Source organism: Cryptotermes secundus, unplaced genomic scaffold (genome assembly GCF_002891405.2).
Source record: "Cryptotermes secundus unplaced genomic scaffold, Csec_1.0 scaffold247, whole genome shotgun sequence".
Taxonomy (NCBI): domain Eukaryota; kingdom Metazoa; phylum Arthropoda; class Insecta; order Blattodea; family Kalotermitidae; genus Cryptotermes; species Cryptotermes secundus.
The window spans coordinates 72,571-92,595 of record NW_019740656.1 but is presented as its reverse complement, the minus strand read 5'-3'; the positions used below and the strand labels follow the sequence as shown (position 1 = coordinate 92,595).

General features: G+C 38.8%; 2 protein-coding genes across 5 annotated transcripts in view; one reads left to right on the top strand and one right to left on the bottom strand.

Moving 5' to 3' along the window:
• Positions 1-881: 881 nt before the first annotated feature.
• Positions 882-12,376, top strand: LOC111872427 (ras-related protein Rab-24). The gene is made up of 5 exons (XM_023866338.2): positions 882-1,272; positions 5,018-5,106; positions 6,016-6,142; positions 7,924-8,074; positions 9,598-12,376. Exons 1-5 carry the CDS (start codon positions 1,159-1,161, stop codon positions 9,720-9,722), a joined length of 606 nt encoding a protein of 201 aa, XP_023722106.1. The 5' UTR covers positions 882-1,158; the 3' UTR covers positions 9,723-12,376.
• Positions 12,377-12,448: 72 nt separating this feature from the next.
• LOC111872426 (phosphoglycerate mutase 2) overlaps positions 12,449-20,025 on the bottom strand; it is an 11,143-nt gene continuing 3,566 nt past the window's right edge. For all 4 annotated transcript variants that reach the window (XM_033754696.1, XM_023866336.2, XM_023866337.2 and 1 more), the window contains exons 3-5: positions 17,447-17,679; positions 16,069-16,327; positions 12,449-14,906 (exon numbers count right to left, since the gene is read on the bottom strand). In XM_033754696.1, coding sequence (XP_033610587.1) covers positions 14,737-14,906; positions 16,069-16,327; positions 17,447-17,679 — 662 coding nt within the window. In that variant the 3' untranslated portion in view covers positions 12,449-14,736. The remainder of the gene's footprint in view (positions 14,907-16,068; positions 16,328-17,446; positions 17,680-20,025) is intronic.

Here is a 20,025-nt window from a genome sequence, read left to right as displayed (position 1 = left end):
AAGATCTTTACAAGGTTGTGAGAACAACCATCGGATATAGGAACAGTCAGATAAAAAATCATTGCTTTACCAACAAGCAGACTGTCAAAATACAACAGTATAAAATACGAATATAATACATGTAAAACACATTTGTCAATAAAAACAATAAAATTAAAATAAACATATACTAGTCATTATTAAGAACCTCACAAGAAACTCCAACAATCATACCTTTACATGAAATCATTTGAAATAAGCTAATTTATCAAAATGTAAGAACACAAATAAGAAACAAGTCTAAGTTTTGTACACACCATTTTAGTATAGTTAAAATTAAAAAACGAAATATTTATTGAATCCATACTAAAAGGAAAGAGAAAATGTTCATAGTTTTGCGCATTACCCATATTCATACTGCCCTCCTATCATCAAAATCTATCTGCGAATCCGAAATTGTCCATATCTTCCTAAACTGCATTACTTTACATACATTCCTACTCTCGCAAACTTCTGTTCTTTCGAACACTGACAAAACTTTTCACGTTTTCAAAAACGTTCCGGATATTTGAAAAATATTACGTTTACTCTTCTTTAGGAAATGTTAAATATTTATTACATTATACCTTAACAGCAACGTACACTATTTTCAGAGCCTTGAAAATGTTTAAATTTTAAAAATTGCCCATGGTGTATAATTTAGATTGCATTTCCAGTCGATTTACCGAATCCGTTCCCATTCTTGTAACCAGAAAGCAGCTAAATTTCCCCATTATGTCACTTCAGTTATTTCGTGTTGTCCTTTTTTTTTTTGATGACTTCCTGTGTATTTGTACTCTGTCGTTATTCGATAAATATGGGCCAATCGAAATATTCGAGGACAATTTTTTCTTTGCGTTGATCAGTACGAAACTAAGCATATCAACCAGTTCGACAGTTCTCACTCAATTGTGACCTTGACGACCTTGACTTCGAGGACTGCGAAACTCGAATGAGTAATATCAGTTAATCTCGGTTTTTGTCTTCGAAGTTTTGATTTCGACTAGTTATCTCAAGCTGCTCTAACTGCTTTGTGATCCGTGAGTGCTGCTGTGTCACGGATCAGAGCAACATATTCGAAAGAAGTCCGCAATGGTTAGGGAGGTGACTGGACGTAATTATTAATCCACTGGTGTCATAATGAGCAGGGTGGATTTGAAGGTTGTTCTACTGGGTAGCGAATATGTAGGGAAAACAAGCATACTTGAACGTTTTGTTTATGACCGTTTCAGAGGGAATATTCCCTATCAGAACGTAAGTAACATAACCTTAATTTAATGACATTTCAAGTGTCTGTGTCTGTAAATTGTTTATATTGCAGAAATATGGTGATAAACTCAAGAATTTACACATTTACTTGTTTAAAGAATTAGCGATCGTAGTGTGTATTTTGCCGATCACAGTGGTCGCGAGGTCTGAGGCATGGAGTGTCTGCTCGCTTGAACGCTGGGATTGTGGGTTGGAATCCCACTCAAGGCATGGATGTCTGTGTGCGTTTATTCTGTATGTAGGTAGCGACGGGCTGATCCCCCGTCCAAGGAGTCCTACCGACTGTGTATATGATTAAGAAACTAAAAAGTGGCTAAGGCACAACTGAAGGACTGCAGAGGCATAGATAGGTAGATAGTGTGTATTTATAGATCGTCGCCTGAAATCCGTATGAATTTTGTTGGTACATATGTGAGAGGAATTTTGAAACAGTTTTCTGTAACTTATTGAACAAGTGTAAAGAATGCCCAAGGAGTCTTTAAAAAGTTAAAATAAAAGTGTAAATGTTCAAAGTGTGTATGTATCGTGAATCTCTAATGATCGTTTTTCAATTCATCGGTGACAACAGCAAGCTTGATTACATTATTATTTGTGTAGCTCTTATTAATATTTCCCCTACTTTATTTGATTTGCAATATTGTACTTGATATGATAAATAGCAGCTTGTTAAATACGTATGGAATGGTAAAACTTATTTTGGAATAAAGATTATATTCTGAGGTTTTTGACACCATATAGTTTGGTACATACTTGCCGACTTTTTGGAAACCTCTAAAACAGTGGTATCTGTCTACCAAACTGCATGGTGTCACGTCCCAGAAACCGTAATGCTGGTGCTTACTGTCATGAGATCCTCAAATATCACATATTGTGGAATTATTATAAGAAGTTCGTTATTAAAGTAAATTCAGGTGTATTGTGTATCTTTTGTTTTTTTCAGTCATCACATTCTTATTGTTGCATAATAACCAGTACCCAAAGAGTGACGATTCTTCGAACGAACGTTCTGGTCACTCAAGAAAGCAGGGAATTTTTTAATTACATGAAAGTTACCATCAACTTTGAAAAAAATCTCTTACCATTGAATTATATAACAATTTGATCCATATTCCCCAAATTCTGAACCTGTATGCTATGTTCATATTCAGAATTGTGTTAATGTTTTGTTCGAAACTATGTGGGGGCACACGGTAGCGTAGTTGATTGAGGCACTATGTTAAAAGCCAGAAGGTCACGGGATTGAGTTCTGATTAGGTGGATCTTTCAATTTACCTAATCCTTCCAGCTGCACTATGTGGTTAGCTCAGCCTCCAACAGAAATGAGTATCAGGAATCTTCCTGGGGGGAAAGGCACATAAGGCTGACAACCTTACCACCATCTGTGAGCTGATTGACTAGAGAAATGTGGGAGTCTCGACATCTCACAGTCTTATGAACCTTCATGGCCTACTACAGGGATAGCTTTACTGTCACTTTTTACTTTTATTTGACACTCTATAGGAACATTTGTAATTAAAAAAAAGTAAAGGTATCCCTGTAATAGGCTGTGGAGGTCTATAGGGTTGTGAGATGTCTAGGCTCCCACATTTTCTAGACAGTTGGCTCACAGATGGCCGCGAGGTTGTGTCAGACTTACTCACTGGTCACCCTTTACTCCCAGGAAGATTCATGTTACTCCTTTCTGTTAGAGGCTGAGTTTACCCCAGGGCTATAGTGCAGCTGGCAGGATTCTGGCCTTTATCATAGCAGACCTGGTAACTGAAGTTAAAACAGTTGTGGGTTACTGTACCACAAAAGAGAATTATAATTCAGATCACCAGATACCCAGTTGTTCCTCATGGCAGCTTTTTATTTTAATTATGTTTGGTTTTCCTCAGTCCCGCCAGTCAAGCACTAGAATAGTGCCTTAAATTTGGTGATATGCACTTTCTTCCACAACTTTCCCAAGTTAATATTCACATTCATTGTGTCTCTCCTTTGATGGGGTGTACACAATGCAGTTGATATATCAGCCAAAACCCACCCTTGATTCTGAGTGCCAAAAATGGTTGCATCAGAAGACACAGTGGCTGTGCAGATATGCCTTGGAGCAGCAACTTGTTGGGAGCAAGACTGACTCATAAGTGAGATCATCTTTCTTGCTTCTGATTAAAACCCGACATTACACTGACATTGGATTCGAGTAAACTTTATGCCAGGTGAAATTTAAGGTGCTTGCAGAAGTGACTATTAAGACAGTCTTCTAGGATGTGACAGCATCTAGTTTGGTAGATAGGTATTATCTTTTCAGAGGAACCTGCTGCCTCCCTGAAGATGGAGGCCCCAAGTTACTTATAAACATTTGTTTCTGTTAACCAACCTACATGACATTATGCCACAGAAGACTGTGATCTTGACTGTAAGTCGTAATCAGTACGTTATTTACATCAAATAGTTAACACCCCTGCTTCATATTTTCAAGTTCCAGGTTCAGAATCTGATCTGAAGAACTCCTGTCTTGACTGAGGCTCTTTGTGATTTTCTTCAGTACATCAAATTAGGCCACAACCACTTCCTTGCACATCATTTTCAGTTCTTAATTTATTAATCAACCTTCTATATAATGTAAGTAAGCCATTAATCTGTACTCAATCTGCTATCGAACCAACAGTGCATCATAGTCAGTTAGTGACAAAGGAAGTTACATAATTATTAAGAATGTATTAGATCCCATTTTCAGAACACATCCGGTATTCATATGCAGGCAGGGAATTCACACATTTGTATATGAGACTCCCATAGGATTGCCTACACGATGTCTGATGTGCCCTGGTTGGTCAGTAGAGCAGACAGACTTTAACAGAGTATCTACGTATGTCATTTCTGTACTTTGCACATTGTCATGTTTTGCAAATTCTCTGGTATGAGGATTATTTCAATTCATAACACTAAGCTTTTTTTATTATTTATAATATTGAATGTGTCACAAGTAGCTTCCATAGCTTTCTCTTTTTGAATCACAAAAATAATATATGTAGGTATCCCTCATTTTATGAACACCGAATTTACGAATTTTCGGTACAGCAAACGACTTACATTCATGAGTTCAGTGACTTTTACATGTAAAGTAATGGGAATTTGATTTTTGAATTTTTACCTTACAGAAAGTTTTCATGCAACATGTTACCTTCATAAATGAAGGGATACCTGTGAACACACATACACACACACACACACTTAATACTGATGTCATTTTGTGATTGCCACTGCTTCCTATTCAAAAGGCTTTAGGTCAACCAGAGACTGGATACCACAATGGCTTTTGTCAGTCCCTCCAACCAACTGCTGTGGGCTGTTCCTTAAAATGGGCCAGGACCACTTCCTTTCCTCTTCTCAATTCATCATTCATAATCGTTTTATAACCAACCAAAGGATGGAATTGTAGCTACTAGCCCCAGAACTGTCATTCATGATGGTTTCAGTTGGACTGCTGACAATGCAGAGGTCAGTTATAAGTGTGTCATGAAAGTGTCATTATTTATGTGAACTGCTTAATGACCTTTGGTTTTCTTAATCCCAAGGTTACCATAGACACAAAAACACTCAGCCTGAAGATGGAAGTAGCATGTTGCTTCAGAAGTTTGGTATCCACATACAAGTTTACACGGTGTCACGCCTTAGAAGATCATATTGTGATGAAACGCTTGTTCATCTGATGCAGTTTATATTGAAATGATTCATTTATCCCCAGACTATTGGAGCTGCGTTTGCAGCCAAGGAAGCTGACTCAAATGGGAAGAAATTCATGATGGGAATATGGGACACTGCAGGCAGTGAAAGGTAAAAGTATGTTACATTAATTATGACAGACGTCATTCTGTGTGGTCTGTTATGTCGCTCTGCAGTGGGAATACAGAGACAGTCTACACGCACCACAGGACACTGCTGTGCATTAGGTTACTGCTTGGATGTAAATCAACCTTTCATGGTACAGTATTTTTTGTGTTGTATTGTCATAATCTGACATTGAGGTATAAAGTGTGGGTAGATGAAATGTAACTGTCAGACGAACTGCTTTCCTCTTATCAGTCAGAAGACATCCAGTATCATTATTTTGCCGTACAAGTTCACTCTCTGAAGCCTTCTGCCATGAACTTACACATTAACCACTACACTGTCATGCTATGCTGAGTGCTTTGTCCTTAAATTCTTCTATCTTCCAGTAGTTCACATATATGTGTAACAGATGGCAGTAGTTTTATATTTTCTCACATCAGACAGTTTTTTTTAATAATTCTTCATAAATGAATTTGTAACTGGTGGTGGCAAGGTTGGGTATAGCAGTAGGCTGTGGGCTGGATGGCCAGGGGTCAACTGCCAACAAGGATAATATTTTTCTCTTCTCCACAGCATCGAATCGGGCTGTGGGCCCCCACCCCCAACCTCCTATCCAGTGGGTACCATGGGCTCTTTCCTTGGGGTAAAGTGGTTGTGGTGTGAAGCTGAATACTCACCACCATCTAGTGCTGAGGTCAAGAATATGTGGCGTAGTGTTGAATTAGTTAGGAGCAAGGACAAGTTTTGCCTTTACATTACTGTTGAGGTTGGAAATCAAAAGGTTAAATGGTTAAAGCATAGTTACCAACAGTCAGCTTTTGCAAATATAAAATTCCAAGTGTATTGAATTGCAGCACCCATGTCTTTGCTTGCTGAGGCTTTGGAAAGTAACTGGTGTGATTTGTATTTCAGGTATGAAGCAATGAGTCGTATATATTATCGAGGAGCAAAAGCAGCCATAGTTTGCTATGATGTTACAGATCGACCATCCTGGGACAGAGCAAAGTTCTGGATAACTGAACTTAGAAGATACGAAGAGGTAGAGAATTTGCATGGCAGCCATACTGAGTTGCATGTAGCTGACCAGACCTCACAGTGTAGCAGTGTGATTCATTTTATTCTGTTTTTCTTGGCTTTGTCCCTTCATGAGTTTGTTATTTTCAGTTTCCATGGTCATGTATTCGGGGCACGTGGTAGTGTAGTTGGTTGAGGCACTGTGCTACAAGCCGGAAGGTAACGGGATCAAATCCCGATGGGGTGGATTTTTCAATTTACCTAATCCTTCAAACTGCACTGTGGCCCTGGGATCAACTCAGCCTCTTAACAGAAATGAGTACCAGGGATCTTCCTAGAGGGTAAAGGGCAGCTGGCACGTAAGGCTGACAACCTTACCGCCATCTGTGAGCCGATTTTCTAGAAAATGTGGGACCCTTGACGTCTCATAACTATGGGCCCCACAGTCTGTTACAGGGATAGCTTTACCTTTTTTTACCTTACCTTTATGGTCATGTATTCATCTAGTCTGCCCCCTTCAAACCTGTCTTGTATGAGATACTTAGAATGTTTTCTTTTTCCAATAACATGTTTCCTTCTTCCTTTATTCTTTTTCATCCTCTTCCTCCCCTCCCTTACCCCCTACTTCCTTCACCTCATGGTGACCATAGTGACTTATTTTCTATAATCTTTCCACCCTCTTTCATTCAACATCTCTGTGCTCTTGTTTTCTGGATGGTTTGTCATTAATGCAGAAATATTAATTTTGCTTCAGTAACATATAAATATATGTGTTTGTGTGTGCTTGTGTGCAGGGATCCAGTCTATGAGGAAACATTTGGGTATAAGCAAAACTTTACTAATCTCCATGAGCCATCAGGAAACCATTGTTGATTGTTGAATGAGAAATTGGGGACATAAGTATTTTTTTCTAGGAATGTATGTTTTAAAGCTGGCAACTATTGAATTTCCCTAGATGTGGGTAGGCCATGTCATGACTCAAGCAGCTTGTCACTGAATTCTCAGCATGGAGACCCAGCCTGTGTCCTGCGGTATTTGATGTATGATTCATGGTGGATAAATTGGCATTGGGACAGGTTCTTCTCTGAACATTTTGGTTTCATCTTCCCATTTGTCATTTAATGAATGCTCTTTGCCCACCTGTTGTCAGACCTATTTTAAGCCTAGTACCAGGGAACTCCGTCTCACTCCCTACTGCACGTTAATATCTATTGTCGCGTGTTGCCTATTTAACGCAATGAACCCTCTGTTGTCCTTTATTCTTCGGGGTAACATGTTTGTTGCTTAAGGTATTCCTAGACAACGGCCCACTGTTATTGTGTTTCCGTAGAAGTATATGTTCCAGATTCCCAGCACACAACAGTATAATTAATTATGAACTATAACGACTACAGTAATTGTGATTGCTTTTAAATAAGGAAATTCAAGTGCAATGTGGACTGCATTCTTGTGAAACTCTTGATAGACCATAACAGTAAATAAAGTAGCTTTATATATTTTGAAATACTTATATTTAAAGAAGTCATTGATCTAAGATATGCTTATTTTAAACAGGAGATTTTTCTCTTCACCACTGTGTCCAGACTGGTCCTGGGGCCCAACCCAACCTCTCGTGCAGTGATTATCAGGGGGTAAAGCAGCCAGTGCATGATCTGACCCCTCTCATCTAGTTCTGAAATTTAAGATAAACAGGAGCTATACTTCTGCAAGAAAGCCAAGACGCATAGTAGGCTGTAGTCTTGTTCGCTGGCCTTGTGTTTTCTCTGAGAGTGTGCGGTCTTCATAGTTTGTATCTATTCCCCAAAGGAATGTAAAATTTACCTGGTGGGAACAAAACTGGACCTCTTGTTGGATGATTCAAAACAGCGAGCAGTGGATTTGGACCTGGTCACTCGATACTCAGACGGCATCCAGGCACAGTTCATTGAAACCTCAAGCAAGACAGGAGAAAATGTTGGTAAGTGCTGGAGTGACATTATTCTAACTGTAAGCGTTATGCAGTATCAGACTGTGAGGGGAAAACAATTTTGAATAATTAGTCAGCAAGCATTTTGAAGGAGGTGTTTCAGAACTATGCCAAACAACAGACAGAATATTGTTTTTATGTAGCTCAGTCTTTAGCATTTTTAAAATTGGACGACTTCATAAAATATAAAAGTCCTAAGTCTTTGCTGTTCTTTGACAAATCCTGAACATTTAACTCATGTTATGTCCTGAGAGTATACATTCTAAAATATGTATGACATATGTGGTATGTTATAATACATGAATCCTTACTGCACGTGGACACAGCCAGACGGGTTGACTTGGTCATAACTCTGTTCACTTGCATTTGGGAGATGCTTGGTTCAGATCACAGGTGGGGCACTGGCTGTTCAGACTGTAAGCAAATGCCAGGATGGTACCTCAGTTAGGTCACAATCATTTCTTTTCATACCCTTCCTAATTTATCTAATGTCACACCATCTGACACTATATAGTTACAAGTATTATGTTTTTGGACATTATCCATCATCTTGTCTATTTTTTTAAAAAAAATTGTCCTGTTTCTTTTTTAAAACAACGTTTTGGAGACTGGATTCTGTCCGCGTCCTCAGGTAAAACCTGCTCAGTTGGGTCAAATAGATGGAGCTAGCCCCTATCTCCCGATAAGATAACCTTGCAAAAGAAAGGCATTGACATGTTAATTCTTTCTTCCCCATCTATTTACTTTTCTGTCTCCTTTTGCTCTTGTACACTTCTGATTTTGCTTTTCCAGTGACTTCATATAGACACATGCTTTATGCTTTTATGGTTTACTTAATGAACCAGTGGTCAGTATAGGGACAGGCTGGAAAGCCAGGGTTTGATTCTTGGCAGGGGAGAGATTTTTCTCTTCTCCAATGTCCAGGCTGGGTCTAGGGGCCCACCCAGCCTCCTATCTAGTGTGTGCTGGGGTGTGAAGCTGAGCACTCATCTCCATCTAGTGCCAAAATCAAGAATCACGTAGCTATACCTTAACTTCATCATGTCTTCATAGCATAGTGCTTAATTAATTAAGCACAGGTAAAACTTTACCTTTATATGAACTTGTCAGTAGTGCCACAGAGAGTGTAGTGTTAAGAATGTAGAAGTAGGTGGGCATTGCATAATTTGAGGTTCTGTCATAGTATTTGTTTGGTAAAATTAATGGAACCTATGAACAATCCCTCAGTGTAGCTGGTCTCTGGGCTGACATCTGAGCCCATGTTTCCATCACTATGAAGCAGGAGGGCCAGTCACTCAACCATGATGGACCCATGTAACCTTAGCAGCTGGGCCATCCATAAATTAACTGACATATTTTCATGAGGCCACATGACTGTCAGAAGGCTTCATTGAGCAAAGTACTGCATTCCATTCACTGCTAGAGCACTAATCATAAACACTTGCAATGCAGTGATAACTTAATGCTTAGCGTTTACCCTAATCTAATCGAACCCAACTTTATATTGTGTGCAGTGGAGCTCTTCCAGACGATAGCAGATGATTACATGCGGAACCCGGAAAATGTACGACAAGTGGAGGAGACCGTCATGCTGAATGCCCGTGATAAGAGAGGAAGCTGTTGTCTGTTATCTTCATGACTTAACATTATGAGTACCACTTTGGCTTGAGCGTTACATTGCTGCAGAACTCATGCATCCGGCTGTGATGATTTCTCCGAAAGTATTGATGTAAATAGAGCTCACATGCAGACTGATGTGCAAGATTTGTTTCTGCCCAAACAGTTACCTCTTACTGGTTTCCAGTTTCTTGCCAAGGTTAACACAGATCATGCACAGTATTCCCAGCCATCGTTATATTTAATTTTATCCACCTGCTGCGAAGTTTATATTGTCACACTGTGTGAATAGTTTGTCTTTTGAAAGTAATATTAATGTTAATGAAAGTGATCCTTTGGTATTCTCTGACAATGTACCATGAAATTCTGTTTAAAAAAAAAAAATCCCTTCAGTTCTTTAAATGCATATATCACTCTTGAATTAAAATGTGGTGAACTAAATGATATTATAACTTGTATTTATGTAAGTAAACCTAAATTTGTGTATAAAATAAATTGAAAAATGTAGTTATTTTTAAAATATTGAATTTTAATCACTACAGTTGGATAAAAATAAAGCATTGCCCTCTCCACTTGACTGTTCAGATGTGCCAGGTGTTTGCTCACAAGCAGGACAGTGACTCACATCTGTTTGTTCTCTCTGTTTCTTGTGTTTTATTGTCTGTCAGACATATTGTAATATGTGAGTGCTTCCATCATTAATCAGTTCAGTGTTCCACAACCACCAGCCCGTGGAAAATTTTTGCTGGTCAACAAACATTTACTGCAAAAGATATTTTCTTTGTTGAATTGTGGGGAAAGGTGATTCTGTTAATCACTGACACCTTTCCTGGCAAGCATTCTCCCCAGATAATGTATGTGTAGCACAAATGCAATGTTTATTTAACAGTTAATACATGTCTATACTTTTATACTTTCAACAGTTTGCAGCAAAGAATTTGGATGTCTTATGGTGTGAAGTAAGGCTCATGTTGAGGAACATTGGTTATTGTGTCTTTGCATGTTACTTGCCACAGAAATGAGTTACAAAAAGTGGGCTTATGTAAACATAAGCTTTAAGGCACGTAGTTTAAAAAATGGTAGTGGAAAGAGTTAATTATGATTGTTATTTCAGACATTGCCCATTACTTTTTAAAGCACTGCTGTTTGCAAAATTTGATCAGTTTATGTCATCATATGTAAGGGGAAAATGAATTGTACTCACTCGGGGCCCAGTGGACCCACTTGGGTAAGAACCCCTCCTCCCTTAGATCACTTTCCAAAATGTTGTGTTTGGAAAACCTGAAGACAATGGGGGAATGCCTGGAATAGTAGTTGTGTTCACTATAACATGCCATCATCAGAAACAGTTGACTTGACAATGTGTAGATGTGTGAGCATGAGGGAGAGGAGTGTCTTTGCTACCTAAAGCTCTTCATGGACATGCAACCAATGAAGAGAAAAGTAAAGCCCCATTAGTACAGATTTCACAGGACCCATATTTTCACATTTTTTTTGTCATGCAATGTTATTTTGAAACTGCAGTGGAAAGAGCAAACCATTTTTGTGTATTGTTTATTTCACCTGACCATTTACAAGTGAGATAATTTGTATCTAATATGGGTTTGAGCGCAGTATGAAATGGGATATATTTTTTCTGTGAATTCAGAATGGGAGTTTCAAATGGGGAATGTAGCTCCATATACTACGAGGAAGAACTTGTGAATACAAAATTTACTTCATGATGAAAATTATAATGGAAAATGAAACTCTAATAACAAGAGGGTTGAGCTAGCATTTAGCGTGACTGCCACAGTTCAAAATTACAGTTCTGATCTGTCTGCCTCAAAACAGCATTGGTTGGCAGTCACATATTGGCCAGTTGCATGTTTTACCTGTAAGTTCTGTCACAATGTGTGTGGCTGTCGTCTCTTTGCTTGAGCTTACAACCGTACATGTTTGCATCTGATGCCCAAATGAGGATTTCACAACAGTGGTACCTTCTTCTGTCCATGCTGGAGCTTTCTGCACCACACCCAGTCAGGGCCAAGGGTCATCATGTCCCATCAGGACTATATTTTAAGTACAAATGATGTATCAGTGGGTAGGGATGAAAAACAAACTAATTGCTATTGATGAAGAATTATGGCTGATACTTTGTACCATAAATTTTAATATTTTCCATCAAGAAATTTTTGTGTGGCTAGTAAACTGAGTTATTATCTGTTGACCATGTTAATAAGTAAAACTTTCAGCAAATGTCTGTTGTTTATAAGAATGTACATTCCCTGACACATAACTGATACAGAATACCGAAAGATATTATGAAATTCGTTCATTATTCTTGCCTGTGTGTATGGTAGTCATGACCATTAAAGCAACATGCAAGTAACTGCAGTAGAGGTTTTGGATGAGTTGAATCCTCATAGCTTTTTTTAATTGAGTAAACGTGAGTTTGCATAATTTATGCTCCTTCCAAATACTGTCAGAATGATCAGATGTTTGTTGACCGCTCATTATATGCGCAGCAGTAACACAACCTGGGTGCTTTGTATGGAGAACTTCAGGTCCCATCTCCAGCAGTCCCCAAACAGCGTAAAATGTGAAGGACATCAAACAAGAAATTGTAAAGACATAAGGAGAAAGATGTGAAAGCTTCATGCATAAGTACTAAATAAATCTATCTATAACCCCTTAGGTACTGTGTGTTATTTATGTGCCCAGGGCAACCCAAACTGTCAGGTTTCTTGAAGCCTTTTCACGTTTTTTTTTTTGTTTTTGTAAATGGCCAACATAATACATTTATGAAGAATGCCGTCTTCTTGGATGTGGCATCATGTAGATCCTGTGAATTGAACTGACGTTTCAGAGGAACGCATTGTCTCCGTCTTCAGGTCGAAAAGTCTGTGACTGAGGAACCACCATGAGCAGGTGGCAGCAGACCTTACCCTAGAGATGGAGGCAATACGTTCCTCCGAAATGTCGGTTCAGTTCACAAGTCTACATGATCCCACATCCAGGAAAATGGCATTCTTCATAGTCACCACTGTGAAAATCTCAAATCCTACATAATACATTTATTGTTCAAAAAGTGCCTTTATTTCTTCCATTGGTGCACTACATGGTACTTTGTCAACTAGCTCGAACCTGGCGCTAAAATAGATTGATAAGGAACCACGTGTCCATGCTACTATGTCAGTACTTAGCCATGAAAACATTAATAAATGTAGATGATAATCAAAGGAGAAGGAATGTGCATAGGTAAGCTACACACAAATAATCAAAGAGTGTACTTACTATATTAAAATTTCATTTGAATATGAAACTTAAACTTTTCACAGGTTGAAGAGAGCTGTTGTCTGGGATGTTATATGGTGTACTCTGGTTAAAGTACACTGACATTTGAGAGGATCAGAACTCTGCTGGTCTCTTACTTGGCTTACTCTTCGGCCAGAAGACAAAGGCAGTACATTCCTCCGTAATGCTTCAGTGAAATCCTACCTACCAGATTACATGGCAACACATCCCAGAAGACAGCAGTGTACATGGTCACCAGTGAGAGAAATACAAATCCAGCATTTTCAAAGATTCGTGGTATTCAGTGAAAATTAGGACTGAGGGCCTTATCTAACTGCTACATCCACATTCTAATGTATATGGTTACCAGTGGTGTATGCCCTTGCTCTGAAATATAAATCACGTCTGTGTTTATTTTCAATAATTCTTTAAAAATAAAGTGTTTAATGTGTAATGTTTTATAAAATATTGTCTGATATTTGAATATATATAATTAAAATATATCTCTGTTAAAAACTAATTTTTCTGTTTCAGTTTTAGAAATATGATAAAATTTCTGTTGTCCAACCTGCCATCTACTAGTAGTCCACTCAACTCACAACACATTTTAAATACCTAGACAATAGACCAAACATATATAAACAAAACACATTTTTAGTTCCTTCCTGAAGGAACACTTGTCCGACCTTCTTGTTCCTCAGAATGTTGCTTATTAAATGTAACAGCCTCCCTGCAGTTAGAATATGGAATTCGTTCTGCACATTATCAGTCCAGTATACCCCCAGAAACTGAAATCAGATCTGCAGTGGTGGTTCTGTGTGCGGCTGTGCACAGACACACTGTGTCACGGAGTTGCACTGAAGCTGCACACAGCCGCATCTTGGTCAGTGGGGATGACAGTGCTTGAGTTCAGTAGTGGAATTGTCATCAAGCCTATTATGGGTCATGTCAAGCAGCTCAAGGTAGTGAAGGTTATCACAGACACCTGGAGGGGAATGCAGGGGGGGTTAAACAGTTGTGAAAGGGGTCAATCCACAGGACTTCTTTTGACAGCATCTGTAAAAATATGTCAGAATGCTGCATGGAATTTTTAGCTACATGTATATTGCAAATGATTAAAAGATAAATTCTTCTATACAGAGTGTATCAAAACTTCAGGATCGGACTCCTCATATAGAGAGATAACTCTGTAACATCCTGCGGGATTATATCATGAGGCAGTAAAATTCAACCAATATCCTATTTTTTTAATAAAATTTTAGTTTTATCATCTGATAATGTCTAGTTCTTGCAAGTGATCTATTCTCCTCAGGAATTAAGACTAATATTTTGTACATACATATCACTTTCCCTTGCATACTGCCTGTGTCACCCATCTTATCCTCGATTTTATCACACTGTCACGTGTCGGATAACTCTGTAATTAAGCATTTCCGGACCCATGTTGTCATACACTGTTTTTCTTCTCTCTCTATGAGGAGTCCATTCCTAAAGTTTTGCCATTGAGTTTTGATACACCTGTATATAAATTTAGTAACCCTAAGTTTAAATGCTGGTATTGTTTCAATAAATGGTCAAAGTCTTTAGATACAGACATATTCCAGTGAAATAAACACATATAAATTGTTGGTTAATATCCAAGTTTCTCCTCTTATATCTAGTGGAATGCCATATATTTGTTTTTAAGCTCTATTTTCATTGCATCTATAGTGTTATCGTAACTTCAGACTGTCACATGAGTCTTACTGTGTTTGTTACTGTCATTTTTCAACATCTCCAATAGATGCAACTTTTGACATTGCTTTCATCACAGTTTCTTCATCGCTGAGAAATCTCATGGAAACAACAGGATTGAAATCTGCATCAAACTCGAATATGAACGGTATTCCAGTTGGTAGATTCAGATTCATAACAGCTTCATCAGACATTCCTGAAAGACAAAATGTTGTGTTATAGAAAAGTATACTGACCGTAAGTATTAACCTTTCTTTTTCGTCTGAAAGTAGGGGCTTTAAATTTCCTGCTACTGTAATGTTGGAGGGCAGATTTTAACTCTGGTAGTAGTACTTGTATTGGAAAAAGAAATGTGGAACTGGGCTTTCTACGCTACCTGGCGAGGTTCAGACTTAGAATAATTATGTGATAAAAAACAAGGTGCTCTGTGGCTTATGCCATTAATTTGAGTTAGGTCAACTCATACTTAGGCTGTCTTACCACAGGCTCATTTACTGGTAAATTAGGTCAATTTTCAGAATGGGTAATATTATCCAACTGCAATGAATTCCATCAAATGAGATGATATATAATTTCTGGCTGTGTTTAGCAAAGTGAAGTTTTACATCACTGCATGGGATGAAGCTATTTCAGTTACGTAATTGAAGTTTCATCTCATTTAAACTGTGTGACAAGCTTAGTTAGACAACAGACACTTAGGATCAATATTTCTTGAGAGAAGACAGATGGGTGAAGGAATCTTATGTGAGTTACTCAAATTTGAGTCTGATTGTTGTGCTGTTTGATTCCAAACTTGGAAGTGTTTGGCTAGAGCATCTCCACCGTTCACTACAAGCAAATTGACTAAGTACACATAACTAAAGTTGGGTTAGGGAAGGAATGAACACAGTTTCACAGCTACCTCCTCCCTCCTTGCCTTGCAGCCCCCTCACCAGTTATCACTTGCATTCTGTCATTCGTTACATCTAGAGGCTCTTTTTTTGCATTTTGTGTCTGTTATTGCTGCTGACGTGTGGGTAGCATGGGACAGAGCAGGTGACCGACTTGAACCCATACAATCTGTTCATTTTTTCACTCACTAGAGCATAACTCCATGAGCAGAGTCCTACTTGAGAATCTAATAGTGGCTCAGCATCTCAGTAAATACACCACCTTTCATGGAACCAGAAGTTTCATTGCTATATTCACTGGTCCCTATCCTGAGCCAGAAGAATCCAGTCCACACCCTCCTGTCCTAGTTCTTTTCAGATCCATTTTAATATTATCTTGTCCATATCTAGATAAATAAGCACATGTAAGTGGTACTAATGCAGCATTGAGATACACTGCACAGAAGTGACCTAGTAAGCTCAACTTACGATCTATATGCTTCACAATTCCTCGTAAGCTCGTTCCATGACAGACAATCAACACTCGCTTCCCACTCTTGATGTTGGGAACAATGGCACTGTTCCAGAAGGGAATCACTCTAAGCATTGTTGTCTTGAGAGATTCTGTTTGTGGGATCTTGTCTCTTATGGACTTGAGCTTTGGATTGTTAACAATATGACAATAATATTTATGATCTTTTCCCATCGGAGGTGGAAGTACATCAAAGCTTCGTCGCCATATTTGTACCTGTGAAAATACATGGTAAATACTATACAGTATAAAAGGTCTGAGGTGTTTGTGGAGGTGGGTGTTAAGACTGTGATCGTCTAGGATGTGATCCCGTAGAGTCTGGTAGATATGTACCAAACTTGCAGAGGAACTTGCTGCCTGAATCTTCAGGGTAGGCAACTGAATGTAACAAAAAAAAAACTATGGATATGTGGAGGTGGGACAAACCAACAGGAGTGAGAACAGTGTAAAGAACATTGGCTATTTAAGAGGTCGATTTCAAAGGGCAGATTGATTGAAGAAAACAATAGCTTTGAGTAAATCAATAGCAAGTTGAGAGAAGTCAGGGACCTTTTAAGGGTCACTGTTTCATTTGCCTGTTTATTGTGACTCCCTTCTGCCTCAGTTGCTTCATTCAGAGGGACTGTTTCTCCCATTCATTCTGCCCTTGAAAGCATGATGCCATTTTGCAAAGTATTCTTCACTCATTTGCAGAAAATGCTTCTCCCCTCTCTTTCCCTCTGTTGCATATGCAAACACACAACTTCATCATGCAACCAATCATATGAATGACAATTCATCAGGGGCTGGATTCCTGGCACAGCAGCCTGGGTTCGATCTCAGGTCAGGTCATGCGGCATTTATGGTGAAAAAGTGGCCCTGGGGCATGTTTCCTCCTAGTACTTTGATTTCCCCTGCCAAGTCTCATTCCACCAACTGCTTATTTATTAATAATCCTACTATATTATCTTGATGCCGACAGCATTGTCAAATAAACAGATGATCCATCAGGTACTTCTGTGAGAGCATACTGAAGCAGAGATGGGAGAGTAATATTACTATGGGACATGAACATAACTGGTTTGAACTGGCACAAGGTAGATGCAAAAGCAGGAATCAAACTTTGGGTTCCATGACAAATTTTTTGACCACATAAGAATTACATATCCATGATAATTCTGACATCTGGTATTTCAGAAACATTTAGCTCATAAACCACCAATGCAAAATTTCAACCAGATCCAGTGAGTAGTTTTCTGAACTGAAACGTGTGGACAGACACCAAAAGATCACCCATACGCGGCCCGGTTGGACACATTTGAGATCCCCAGTCACAATTTTGGTAAATATTCCTACCTGTTCTTTTCCATATTTGACAGCCATTTCTATTTTATTATGTCCAGTTAGGGCCCCATAATGCCGTTCATTCAGCTCCCATGCCTGTGTCACCGGAAGTTCCGGCTGCTCGATCTCTTTGAGTATAATCTCCAGTGAATCATTGGCCCGTGTTAGTACTGAAGTGTAAGCAACATCAAACTTCAGTCTCTCTGAATTCAGAGCCTCTCCTGCGTGTTTTGCTTCCTCTCTTCCTGAAAAATAAACATGCACTTCGCCTGTTAACCCTTTGATGTATGCATGATTTGCCTTATCAGAAGCACAGGTTCTTCTGATATGAATTTATTTAGTGCTTAACTGTCTGAAGCTTGAAAATCAAGTGAATAATATTCAAAAATTGAGTTCCCACCTCACAGGAAACACACTGCTTCACCATTATAAAGACCAATCGGCTAAAGCTGTTTATGAAATAATTGCTGTGTACTGTGAGAACCAAATGAAATACATAAATGCAATGTATGGGCAAAATGAAGGGTTTTTTAATGCTAACACACATGTAACCACTGTCCTTTAAAATGTTAATTTTAAGGGTCTGCCTGACCTCCCAGTGGTCATTATTAAATTGTAACTAAACATGGCCTGGCAGACCAAATGCTTATGCTTGTTTCCTTGATAGTATGACATGTAGACCCATTGCTAGGCAACAACTGTGAGATAAGCAAAAATACAATAGCTGTTACTGAGTTATGGCCTCGCAAACAAGCAAGTTTGCATGGCAACAACTGGAAACAGAGGAAAGGCGTTTTCTGTGCAGTTCATGCCGAGATGTTATAAGCAGGACAGTTGGAGCAACATGTTAGTTGTGGATCAGTCACCAGCCGGTAAGAACACAAGCAAGGAAGCAAAGGATATTGTTGGAATCCATCACCAGGTAACGACTGATGAAGACACAGCAGACTGAGAAGACTTAGTACATCCTGTAGTGAACTGCAGAGTCTGTGGCTTAGCAACAGCACTATAGTTACTTGTAGTTATGATTGAGTACGTGTTCCATAAATCCAGTTACTATTCCAGTACCCATCTATGGTTATGAAGAGTGTTATGTTCTGAGATATAAAACTTTGTACAAAGTTGATATGAGCGCGATAATTCTCGATAATTTCTGAGCTTAGGTTTTATCTCCCTTTTATAGATATGAAGGATATATCTCTGATTATGCTTGTATTCTGATATATTCGCAGAAGCAAACTTCTGGCTGCAGATTTCCGTCATATTATGTTCTTACCTACGAGATGACGTGAACCCAGAGGCACAGAGACTATACATACAGCATCAGTGTTATACGTGTTGCTTACAAGACAGGCAAACTTTGTAAAAATTCGTAATAATTAAGGTAGGTACATTTTTGTTTGGATTTTGAACGTGGAATATTGGTCAAAATTGTGACATCAACTTGTACTATGATCGTGATATTAAAGTAACTTCACTGACCGTCATTTATTAAAGTGACTTGCTACGAACTGGACGACAAGGGTTCGATTCCGGGTAAGATCAGATTTGTTATTTGTCTAGGGTTCATTTGACAGTGCTTTCCATGGTGTCTATGCAAAGAAGGCATTTTTCTCTTTGTTTCTACATTAATACCAGGTCTGATAAGCGTTCATCTTCTTATCCAATGGGTATTGTTGGTAAAGCGGCCGGAGCGTGTCACAAACTACTCATCTCAAACTAGCACAAAGGTTAAGAATGCGCCGATCTTTACCCCCACACGCCGTCAGATCGAAAGCTGGGCTGATTCACTGAAATATGCGAGTTGGTTATAGCGACAGTGAAGAAGTTTCAATTTTAAAGAAAATAATTCGGAATAACTTGAGTATACCTCGTAATATTCGTTAGACGTAAGATATAAACGTAACTTCCTTCGATTTATATGCTGTTACAGGCGTCGGAAGTATTCTGAATTTGGTGGAGATTAATTCCGGAGTACATATTTATTACGCGAAGAGGGGTCAAATTATTCAATGCGTAACTTTTTCTTCCCTTGCCCCGCAAATCTACATACAATTTGTAGGTATTTGGTCTGTACTGTTGCAGCTTCTTCGTGACTGTGAATTAAACATAAGCCCAATGCAAATCCTTAACAGCTCTCTGTGAAGAAATCGGCATTATGAGTGATTATGAGAGTCGAGTGCTCATGCCAGCAGGCCTACAATCATGGCGGTCAACCAGACACGTCAGCACGCCAATTTACGAGAAGTTGATGCAGATGAAATCTGTATGTAAATACTAGACAGTAGCTCCGATGTTGATTCAGAGGCTTCATTTGGCAAAAATGGAGACGGTGACGTGTGTAAGCAAGAAAGCAAGAATGCACTTGGTGCACACAAGTTCCCCAGCCTGCTCTTCCCATACCTTAAACACCGAATTGATCTTTATATCGACACAGAGGTACTGTTGCCAAATTTATCAGATTAGTTCATAGCTATTTTGCATTGCATTTCTCATATCGACGTACACTTTAAATAAAACTTTTATATGTTAACAAAATTTGTGCGTTTTCTCGTAATAATTTATCAATATGAGACATTTGGGGGGGGGGG

Bases quoted from the DNA above. Each gene is read 5' to 3' on its own strand.
- LOC111872427 (XM_023866338.2), top strand. From the start codon at position 1,159: ATGAGCAGGGTGGATTTGAAGGTTGTTCTACTGGGTAGCGAATATGTA. The intron at 5,107-6,015 runs GTAAAAGTATGT...TTTGTATTTCAG, and splicing joins GACACTGCAGGCAGTGAAAG to GTATGAAGCAATGAGTCGTA. The intron at 8,075-9,597 runs GTAAGTGCTGGA...TATTGTGTGCAG, and splicing joins CAAGACAGGAGAAAATGTTG to TGGAGCTCTTCCAGACGATA.